The 12,081-nt window shown below is 41.3% G+C and overlaps 1 protein-coding gene across 1 annotated transcript in view; it reads right to left on the bottom strand.

Annotated features, from left to right (window-relative positions):
- The window catches only part of RHEBL1 (RHEB like 1), a 35,218-nt gene extending 25,050 nt beyond the window's left edge, over nt 1-10,168 (bottom strand). The window contains exons 1-4 of the mRNA XM_086963704.1: nt 9,929-10,168; nt 3,245-3,316; nt 2,757-2,824; nt 1,735-1,817 (exon numbers count right to left, since the gene is read on the bottom strand). Of these exons, the coding sequence (XP_086819830.1) occupies nt 1,735-1,817; nt 2,757-2,824; nt 3,245-3,316; nt 9,929-9,974 (269 nt within the window). The 5' untranslated portion in view covers nt 9,975-10,168. The remainder of the gene's footprint in view (nt 1-1,734; nt 1,818-2,756; nt 2,825-3,244; nt 3,317-9,928) is intronic.
- Nucleotides 10,169-12,081: the final 1,913 nt, after the last annotated feature.

Below are 12,081 nucleotides of genomic sequence, written 5' to 3'. Positions count from 1 at the left end.
GAGTCCCTTTCTCACTGCACCATCAGGATTCAAGCAAGCCGGGCCGAAGACGGCTGAAATGCCAGAAACCGGTCCCCGGTAGCTTGTCTCCTTTCTGGTGAAGAATTGGCTTGGTAGTTTAGTCTGCCCTGTTCCCATGATGCACTGGGCCAGGGACAGACTGATTTGCATATAGCCAGGTTTTGAACTGGGATGGTGCAGTGAGATAAATAACGGTGATGGATCAAGCCCTGATCTTTGGACCGGGTAAGAGGGGTCTGCTTAATTCAGACACTCTGTTCATCACCACCCCCTTTTTTGAATCGTTTTCGGCCACTATAGGTGTGGCAGGGTATACTCAGACATGAGTCTCTTTCTCACTGCACCATCAGGACTCAAGCAAGCCGGGCCAAAGACGGCTGAAATGCCAGAAACCGGTCCCCGGTAGCTTGTCTCCTTTCTGGTGAAGAATTGGCTTGGTAGTTTAGTCTGCCCTGTTCCCATGATGCACTGGGCCAGGGACAGACTGGTTTGCATATAGCCAGGTTCTGAACTGGGATGGTGCAGTGAGATAAATAACGGTGATGGATCAAGCCCTGATCTTTGGACCGGTTAAGAGTGGTCTGCTTAATTCAGACACTCTGTTCATCACCACCCCCTTTTTTGAAGTATTATTTAGTAGGTGTGTGGCAATCGCAGCAACGCCATCAAGACTCATTTTCCCCCTCAAATACTTATCAGCATCAGCAAAAAGCACTGGCAAAGCCAGTTGGTCCCAAAGTGTTGATCGGTTGTCAAATCCCTCCTTGACCAGCTGGAACCAGTACAGTTGCCGTGAAGTGGGAGGGTGGGTGAGCTAATTCTGGCTGCCATTTACCCAACTAACAAATGTAGGGACTACATACATACAGGCAGAGAGCCACTAGAATTATGCGACTGAGGCAGCTGTGTTTTATTTTTGTGCAGAACTAGATTTCGCCCTATAATTGCATCATCTGCAGATTTTAACAGAAAAATTAATTCATTTCCAGCTCAAACAGTTCAAAAAGTTAATAAAAATTAGGCAACATGTGTTCACGTGCAGTGGAAGGCCCTTTGCACAGGTTGACCGGTCCCATTTCGGTTGCTTCTTGCTATATTTGGGTGTTAAACTAGTACTAATACAGTGCAACCAATGCCCAGCCAGTGTTAACAAGCGTAAAACTGACAAAATAATAAAGTAATATGATCACAAAATTTGCTGCATACTTTACCTTTCCTTGTTGCATAATTTACTCAAACCTGCCACATAATTTGACCCTCCCCTGCTGCATAATTCAAATGGCCCTACATTTAGGATGGAACTTAAACAAGGAATCCTACCCTAGCCGCCGCAGGCACTACACATAAGCTGGGGGAATTGAGGGAACAAAGTTATGAAATTCTACATGGACTGCCAGAAGGCAAACAAATTTGTGCTACACAGAAACAGGTGTGTTAAGTTGAGGACAGAGTTGGCACACTGATTGCTTTTGGTGCGATTTGCTAACTAGCATGTCAACTAGGAGACTATCCTCCCCCAACTGTTGGGAGGCCAAGGTATTGTTTGTTACTGTGGAATTCACACCTGCGAGCAGGATTATATAAGATTTCCCTCAGTAGCTGTGACAAGCATCAGTACTTCTTCACAGGTAGCTGTGTATAAGCAAAGGATGCTGATCACATGTCAATAGACTGACGAAAGCCTTGGCGCTGCCCACACATGCAGGGACGTACCTCTTCTGTGAGGCGACCGAGTACACAACGATGTAGCCATGAATTCCCAGGACAAATGCAGGAGGTAGCAGACTGTACTCATCCTGAGAAAGAAATAAAAAATAAGTTATTACCAAAACCCAAAACACAATGCCAACACTCAATATTTTCCAGTTCACATTCAAGTAATATATTTTTAAAACAATGGTGCTTTCATGTGCGAGAGTATATTGGCAATGACTCAAAATCCAAAACTCCCAAGTGCAGATATGTGGTTTTCTGTAGGAAACGAAAACTTTTGCAAAATGGATTTGCTGCTGGCAATGTTTTTTGTTGTTGTTTTTACAGCTGCAATATTTCGAATGCAGTGCTTTGTTTGAATGCACCCTGGCATGATATGCAAATCTGTCATTTTGTATTATATTTTAGTGCAAAATACATCCGCTCATCAATTTTGCCAAAATTGTGTGCTATTCTGACACCGCAAATTACGCACCGCCCTAACTACTATACATTCATTATGCTTCTCCCATTCCCTGCGGTTGGCTAACCCACCTTTCGCAATACTTAAGTACAGCACAATCTGATCCCACACATTTGGAAATAGGCTCCAATCCCCTTCACATGACAAGAAATCAGACATGAACAAGAAAGACAAAAGAACAGGATCAGCATGGATTCTATGCCAAGACCTGAGGCACAATTATGACTGCAAAATCTCTGGCAGCCCAAACACCAGGTGCCTTTGAGATCTACAACAGTAAGATACCAAAGGCACCTGTTAGTGCCTCTATCGCTATAATGTCACAGACACCCCACGAATCCTACACACGTTACACTACTTAAGAACGGGCTGAACGTCATTTCTCCTTTGCTACTCAAGGAGATTGGTGCATTTTAATCGACATAGCTAATATACAGAACAGTAACTACCATCAAGCAATTTTAGGGGGGGAAACAAAAGCGGATGACAATGTGTTGCCAGATGAAGACCCTAATAAGAAGCATTAGTTTTACATATGCGTGTAATGTGCAACCCTCACCTGCCCAGCTGTGTCCACCACCGTCATCTGGAACTCGTCTTCTCCAATTTTAAATGTTTTGTTAAAGGCTATAAGGCGGGGGAAAGGGAGAGGAGAAAAACTGGCAGTCAGTTTTCAAGCCACTACAAAGAAATACAATGTGTGTCTCCCACCCACCCAACCCCCACTTCCAAACAAGTGTCTCAGGCAGGTGTCAGAAGCCAGACAACAAATATTCATCAGCAGAGAGAATACCAAAGATAAAAAGATATGGCATCACCATTCCAATTAGATATTATTATACTGGGTGTTTCGTGTACAGGTCAGTCATACACAAATGCTACACTAAGGACATTTTACCTCATGCAATCAAAAGGTACACATTTCGATGAAGTTTGAAAAGAACCAGGGCCAAAAGGGGCATAACTGAATGTTGGCAAGGAAGGAGGGGCATTGGTGGTTTGAGGAGATTTCCTTCAACTCCGCATATGCAGCATCGGGGTACCTACTGTTCTCAATAGTAGGTTCATAATCCTCACAGAAGTTTCCCCGAATGAACTGCAGGGCCAAAGAGGATTTCCCTGTTGAGAGAAAGATACAGCGTCAGCATCCACAGCCCCCATGTGGACAGATAAACACAGGCACTATAGCCTCCATGGGGATAAATTTATCAGGACTACAGCCCTTCCTTCATAATAGATCATTTACAAATTCGTTTTCTGAAGCACATCAGAGAATGTCAGTTAAAAAAACCTTAAAAGGTGGACCCAATCCTCCTCCCACCACCTATTCTTCTGGGCCTATGGCTGAACTAAGGGCCACTCACTCCTAAGGAAGTATTGCCATGAGTGGTTTAACGAACCATGGTTATAAAGGACTATTTACTTATACTTTTTAAATAGCATTCATATCAGGCTTTCTGGGCAGTGCAGTGCTTTACACCGTAGAAAATAAGTAATTTGGTGAAACTCAATTTGACATTATAGAAAGCAGAGACCCCAAGGAAAATTTTGGGAAATCCAAAGTGATTCCTAGATAGCGGGGAAGGTTTATTTGCTAAAGAAGGGGTCTTTGCACACACAAAAAATAAAATGTGTCAAGTTAAACAAATGGCCAATCCTAATACTAGATTTCGTTTGCTTCTGGAAGTGCATTTGCCGCCAGAGATAGTGTTCTTTCTTGCCAGATATTTAGGCATGCTTGGGTTATATCGATAATTTTTATTTACATCTTTGCTCCAGAGGGCGTCACTGGAGGTCGTTTAGCACAACGGTATTATGATCACTGTGGTATTTTCAAGCAAGCAATCTTGCAGTGGCATGTAATACTGCTTTTCAAAGATGCCAATCTGTAATTCGGGAAACCAACTAGAAATGCATTACCATAATCAATTCTGTTCAGAACCTAGGGCTGTAGTACTACTTCTAAATGATCTTGATGTGACTGGTTTCATTATGTAATATGCTCCATCCAGTCAAAACATCATAACACACACATATATATATTATGCGAATAAATCAAGGTTTTTTTCAAATCAAATATCTTTTTATTTAGGTTTTCCAAACACGCCATATTACATATCTTCCAAATCAAGAAGACCGCCTGAATGTTAGTGTCTGGAATCTAAGTTATTTAAAGGGGGACAAAAATTATAGGAAGGAAGACCCCCCCCCCCCTCATTATGCCCATTTAACATATTACAGAATCTAGTTCAACACAATCACCCCCCTCAGATTTCATCTAAAGGGTAATCCCTTAATGTACTGAGTTTGTCATTTCTTTCAATGAAAACTCAACCCCTCCTACCAAGAGACCCATTGCCCTTGAGCGCAGGAGACATAGAATGTTGGACAAACCCCGGCAATGGTTTCAAATTAAATTTCCATCCTTGTGGCAGCCTTCTTAAATCTGAGATGTAAAACCCTGTGTCAAACCTGTGCTTATCTCAGTCTTTCTTCCTCATCTATGTGACAGCCCTCCTTGCACTGTTCAAAAGATTTGACAATGCGGTCATGTTACATGTCCAAGACCATTTCACAACAACCCTTTAAAAAAAAAAAATTGAATACCTAAATATTGAATATGTCGCTTAGCAAATCTAAAGGGAAAAGCTGGACCTATTCTTTGGGGGCGGGGGAGATGGGGGGTGTCTATTAAATGTTTCCGATTGTTCATTAATCTTATAACCTAACACACTCTCAAAGGCTTCCAATTGTCTCCTTACTTCTGGAAAGGAGGTTGTAAGTGATCCTAGACAAAAAAGGACATCATCTGCATACAACTTAATATATTAGTTTATCCCAAATGTAATACTTGTGTTAATTGGGGATTGTCTCAATAGCATCCGTTTTTGCTCTGAGCCCGCCTGAACAAAAGGTTTTGAGGTCAGAGCCCCCTCCAAAACTTTATAACATAGACTGGGGGTGCAGAAGGGGCATGGCTTATGAGATGGTCTCTGGGGTACTTTTTCTGTAACTCCTAATCCACCCTAAATGTGAGGCCTATAAAAGAGCAAATGTTGTTATAGATGAGATCCAAAGTAGGATTCTGCCTGCTCTTCCCCCTTCACACCCTCCCCACAATGCCTGTCTATCACTCCTATCTTGAAACAGTCGACCCGTCCCTTTTGTGAAAGGTGAATAAATAATAGGTCTCACATATTGCCCCACTCTTTGGAGCAAGGGTGCCTTCAGCAATAATGCTAGCAAGTAATACAAGGCCTGACACCCTTCTTGTAAAGCAAGACAGACATAATTGTGATTCACTGGGCCGGGCACACAGCTGTGCCCCAGTGCCACTGCACCGGCTTCACTAATGATAGCTGCTAACTTCATCATTGCCAACGGGCTGTCTACTCTGCACTGTCTACTATCACATCCCTGAACAACTAATCCAGACCTTGGGGTGCCTTTTGCTGAAGAGAAAGAGAGAAAGAAGAAACAGGCCTTCTCATAAGGATGCCTGCTATCTGAAAGAAACGTAATTGTGTGGAATGTGTTAATCACCAAATATAAAGGCTGCCTTGAAGCCAGTATGGAGAAAAACAGGATGATGTGGAGGGATACCACACAATTTGCGTAGATAAAGCATGACTTAATTCCTACTTATAGGTACACAGCCCCTTCATATTTATTTGCATTAATTTCTCCAGTCACATATCACCTCCAAATGCAATTAACCCCTTCGATGCGTGTGACAAGGTCAACTCGTCATGGGAGTTACCTGCGCTGTGCGTGTGACGAGTTGACCTTGTCACGTAACACAGGATTTTTGAAATCTCAGCACTCAGCGGGAAAACCGCTAACGCGCATGCGGTTAAAACAAGGAATTATGAAGTTAAACTTTTTCACAACATATAAAATACATAGACCATTAAAAGGACGCATGGCATTTTTTACATGAATGTATGTATTTTTGATGATGCTTCCCGACCGCTGGGAAAATGCAATTAGGTCCCAAGAGGAGACCTATTCACTTTGCCAATGCCTGCTTCTTATTGTTACAAGAAGGTTTGGATATGTGTTTTTTTTCCAAGTTTTTTCAAGTGATTTCCGTCAGAGAGCCCTGGATAATTCTACACAATCCTTCTGGCATAGGCAAATTGTTCAGTAGAATCATGGAAAAGGATATAGATTTGGAGAGAGAGAGACATATGTTAGGAGAGACTAGTAGGTTGTAGGTACGATATTGGAGTGTTTTGGGGAGTATAAAGATGGCACAAAATGTGAAGAAATATTACACTGGCTATAACGTTATCTAACCCTGTTCCATAAACAGCAACATATACAACAGTTCAGCTGCTCTTATAAAAGATCTGAAACCTTATCTTGGTTCCCAAGTCACCATTTCCCACTGAAGTGTGGTGCATTACGTAAACTGGGAGGTGTAATCCAGAGGATCTTTCAAAGTATTGTGGGCTGGCTTCTCAGGGCATCTGCATTAAACTCATGACATTGGTAGATCTGTGAGAACCAACCTAAATTACATGTTAGGGGCTTGCAGCAACATTTGCAGTGGGGACTGTTTTGGAAGACCTCACACTATCCCAGCTGCATTGAATTGAAGTCTGTAGTCCTATTAGTGTTATCCAACACAATATACATAAGGAGTACAAGATCGACATTACCATCTGCTAGTGGAGTGTCTCTCACTACTTATTTCTCAAAGGACAGGTCAACTTGAAATGTTGGTACACTGCCAAGCATGAGACTGTATATTGTGCTTACTGTCTGGAGAAAAAGAGGAGACTCATTGAGCTGACAAATCGGGCAAAGCTAAAAGAGGAATGGAATTGTGAGGCAAGAGTAATAAGAACTCCAAGTACGTGAAACAGCTGACAGGAACCGGATGAACGGTCAATATGAGTGTGGAATTCCTATAGCCCAACTACCAGGACATATTGTTTGGGGTCAAGGACTAGTTTTAATGTTTATTTTGTCCTTGGGACAAGTAGGCCTAACTTTCATGGAGTACAACCCGTTTGGCTGGCAGTTTACAGTACCCCATTATGGATCAAGGAAGGGCATTGTCTGCAGTTAAGGTAATATTTGTATTCATATGTTAATGCTGTTTGAACTTCTATTTATGGTTTGTTAATGCAAAGCCTTTATTTATATGGTATGCACTCTAAGGAAATGTTGTAAGCTGGACTGCACTGCTGACAGTTGTCCAAGGATAAAAAGGTGTATACACGTTGTGAAAGTTTATGATGCTATGTATAATCCTCCCAGTTTAGATGCAAATATTTGCAAGAGTTTGAACACAAGATTGAAGAGTGTGCTTCAAATAATTTGTTCGCAAAAACATGCAACTAGAAAAAAATAAGTTTTTGCTACACTACTGTAAAATGAACTATTTCTTTGAAGCATTAGCTACTCAAATGTATTGATGTATGCTAGTATTCCCAAAAATATTTATAATTGAAAAGTTAGTGCAACCAGTTTCAACAAGATTATGGGAAACATGAAATAAACAATCACTGGCAAAGCCAATAGGTCTGACGTTGGTGGTCAGCCTTTTGGTTTTGTCAATGCGTCTTTTTCGTAAAACATTATTGTTTTTACAATGCCAGGCCCTCATCATTATAACAAACATTGGCAAAAGGGAATAATATTTTTTGGTCTAAAAAAAAAAAGCACATTGCCACAGTAGTCTCTGGCACTTGTCACTTAGCAAAACTATTTTGTGTGCCGATATGCTCCTTGTCAAATAAAGCTATCACTCACAGTGCAGCCAGTCTATAGAGAGAGAGAAACTGAATTTTAATAAAAATAGTTTAGGTTAACTAAAGTCTAAATTAAATGCCTAATTCTTAAGTAAAGTCACTAAAGCGTACCCATTTGTTAGTACAGATTTACAGCTTTCATTAATTCACAATAATTTACAGAAAGTAGGCCAAGAAATCTTACTACTGAAAAATATTTGTGAAACACATTTTAACCCAAGCACGTATGCATGTGTGGATTTACTCCCCCCCCCCCCTCTCCCCCGAAACAGTGGAAGAAGTTTAATTTCTTCTCTTTTCAGGACTACATTTCCACCCTCTCTCAGTGAGGGAAAAAGATTTCAGAACAGCATGTGAAAACCCCTAAAAACATACAAGCAAGCATGTTTTCACATACCCTGTTTCCAGCCCTGAATTATTGATCTACGCTACCTCCAACCCCAATATGTAGATCTGAGGTAAGGTGGCAAAACGCGGGGACTGCTGGAATTCAAACTCTACTTTAGTATGAGCCCTGGTATAATCAGTGAGGCTATTATAAGATCTCCTATATAATGAGATTACTGCTATAATTTATCGCCGTACTACATGGCACCAAAGGGACAAGTGGATTATTTAACAGAACATGTATATTTCTGAAGCAACCGTCCCATCGCCAAGTAGCTTTGATCCAAAGGACCTGCAACTAAATGGAAAGTTAGTAATGTTCCTGCAACAAGCAGCACCATAGCAAGGGCCAGCGGTACCCTGAGCTAGCGTAATAACAAAAAAACTTCAGCCTTCACAATTACAACTTGTGTATTGATCCTGGACTGCCCCGAGTACAGCGGGAATATTGGAAACTTTTCAGTTTTTTTAAATGACCTAACAAATACAATTTTAATCAGAGTGCATTTTTGTTATGGTTTTAATTAATCAAAAACAATAGAAAAAATTACTTTCCCCATCGCCAAGTAGATATTTTATTAAATTTCACAACCCTGACTAAGGGAACAAAATCTGTCAACAGTTAGACCTAGGTAGCTTTGCAGGATTCAGACGGCAAGGACTGGTCTTGTGTGACTTGGATTATGCAGTCACTTGCAAGCCCCATGCATGTCAATAAACCCAATGGAGACTGCAATATAATTAAACGGGAGAAATACATTCTGATTATTTTTTATAAGTCTCCCACCTTCCTCTTCCTAAATGTTGGCATCTAAAAAAAAAAAAAAAAATATATATATATATATATATATATATATATATATATATATATATATATATACATACATACATACATACACACATACATATACACACATACATACACACATACATACATATACAGGCACACACACACCCATTTATTTGGAAACAGCATTTGACTTTTATAAAATCGGGGGGGGGGGGGGGGGGCTTATTTTTCACAACTGAAAGGAAAGCAATTGTAAGTGGAAGAAAACTTAAATGAAGTCAATTTTTGCATTCAAATATGTGTCTACCACCTGAATCGATCGGGTGTGTTGGCATGATACACTCATACATAGAGTCGTCTACTTTGACACAGCCTGTCTATCGCAACACATCAATTCAATTACTTTTTGTGGTAAGGCAAACTACGAAGGAGTACACCGCATGGCAGAAAAGGGCCGCAGGGAGGACCTTCGGACGCGGAAGGTGGATATGAAGCACACCAGAAGAAGGCGTCTCCCGGTAAAGTAGCAAATAAACTAAAGCTTTTTAAAATAAAGTCGAAACTTTAAGGGCAGAAAAGCGTAAACGAGGCAGGAGACGTGTGGCGAGAACACGAAGATATCCTAATAACAGACACTAAGTAACACATTCCTCTTTCAGAGAGGTGCAGTTCATTTCTCTCTAAAAGAGCTGTCCTCTTTACTCTCGTACAGCGCATGCGCAGTAACCGAAGCGCGGGATGCGTATTTCTTCGATGCACGCATGCGCAGTATGACGACGGTTTTTCACTCACCGACCGATGGGTAGCCAAGAATTACTATTTTACGGAACTTCGGCATGGTGCGAACCAAACAAAGTGTTCAGGAGGGTTTAGGCTGGCAAAGAACTAGCCGAACCGGAACAGTCGTGTATGAATGCTGGCTGCGACGGCAAATCGTAACACGAACACTCGCGCTTCTAATTAGCAGACTGAAAAATTCCGAAGACCAAGCGCTACTCCTACATCCTTTCCGCTTCCAGCCCGCCATAAAGAACACCCCGCTGGCTGCCCCTCCCCGAGGCAGTACATTCCAGCGACCCATTGGCTGAAGGAAAGAGACGTAGGCCTGGTGGAACATGCGCGGTGCGGCACTCGCTGACTGTTCATTCAAGAATTTTTGGGGCACCGCCTATCCTGGCTAGGGGGCGGTTCATCGGTCGAGTGATTGGCGGTTAACGCCCTACTCTTGCACGTAGTTGGCGGGCAGAGACCGCTCTGTACTGTTTGCAAACAAAGCCATGTGAGAGGGGGGAGGGTGCGTATTAGTGCCCGCTTGTCTAGTCAAACGAGGCGGAGCGGACTGGAGGACTCCTGGTGTTTTGTCTAAAGTGGGATAATGGGAGAGCACACCAACGGCCGATAGAAAACGCCTTGAAATAAAGATCACCCTCGATCCTATTATTACCTGGAATTATTGGATCGCGCTAAAATTGGTAGAATACCCGGTAAACAATCTAATAATAAAAATAAAAGGAACAAGATAATTAAAGCTGAATGAATTTTAATGGACACCCACCGGGAGACTTGTGGCTACAGCAAGGTTACAATAGGGAACTGACCAACAGCTTGGATCAACACATTCCAGCTGATGTCATATGCATTCTTAACAGAGAATGCTTCACTTAAAGGACTAGTTACAACACATCTCCCTTATATAATAAAACAACTAAAAAAGAGAAAACAAGAAATAAAAGTAAAAGATGAAAATGAAATAAGGAAACATAACTCAAGACAATAACCATTAATTCAATTCAAAATTTCTTTATTCGACTGTAAGTAAATTCAGTCATAAAAGTACAGAGAGAAGAAAAATACATATGTAAACAGTTCATTGGTTAAAAAAAATTCAGTTTAAAACGGTGGATCTCGAAATAGCCTATCATAGCTCACGCAAGCATAAATGTACAGTTTATCAGAGGTTTGTATACATAAATAATACGGGACAAGTAGAGGTTAGCCTTCCATACTTTTTCTAAATTTCAGGGCTGTTTTTAAAAAGTTGCATGTAAATAAAGTGCTTTCACAGTGCAGCATTTTAAGATAAATTAGTGCAGGCCTTATTTGCACAAAATTCAGTTTTTTAAAAAGAGGTTTTAATTTTTTTTTTCGTGGTAACGTATAGTAGGAGCATATAAATAAAAAGTGTGCCAGGTCTTGCGGAGACTTATTGTCGCAGCCGCAAGCTGGCAACACTTGTCCCCTATGAGCTCCACTGGGCACAGCTAGCATCAGGTGAAATAAATCAAAGCGAAATCTAGTCAATAAGAAGCGCTCATATCTGGAAATGGACCAGGATAGGTATGGTTCTATTTGTATACATGATTTTGTCAAAACATGATTCATCACACTACCCTTCTTCAGTTCGGACCCTTCCCTGGTCAGCTGCCGAGCCATCAAAAAGGCGTCGTTTACAGATATTACATTGCGCTTAGATACTTGCTGTGGTGTTAGGAAGAGGTCCAACCTGCCCTATTCTTGAAGACAATTTCGGATATATTTTATCCAGGGTATCTTGAATTTACCTTCCCAATTGAGTGCTTCAAGTAAAATGTTTTGGGTGAAAGGTATTTCATTATTCAACCAACTGTTTAGCCAGCACAACAGTGGGTTTAGAGCAATTTTGTCCTCTAAATGGGGCATGCCCAGTTCCTCATGAGTGGAGAAGTTAGCCGTGCTCTTCGGTAAACATAAAACTTGTTTTAAAAAGTTGTTTTCAGTGGTTGCAAGATCGGTCGCTGGTAAGAAACCCCAAAGATCACTCCCATAACAGGCGACTGATAGACTTTTGGCTTGATATAGTTTCATCAGTGCAACCACTGGGGTGCTACCCATTTTGCGAGCAAAGTCAATTATTGCGGCATTGGTCCTTATTAGATCTCCTCTCTTTTTCCTTAATGCAGGGCCCC

The sequence above is a fragment of the Lissotriton vulgaris genome, chromosome 1_1 (genome assembly GCF_964263255.1).
Source record: "Lissotriton vulgaris chromosome 1_1, aLisVul1.2, whole genome shotgun sequence".
In the NCBI taxonomy this organism is placed as follows: Eukaryota; Metazoa; Chordata; class Amphibia; order Caudata; family Salamandridae; genus Lissotriton; species Lissotriton vulgaris.
The sequence above is the reverse complement of the archived record's forward strand: the minus strand, read 5'-3'. Positions and strand labels throughout refer to the sequence as shown.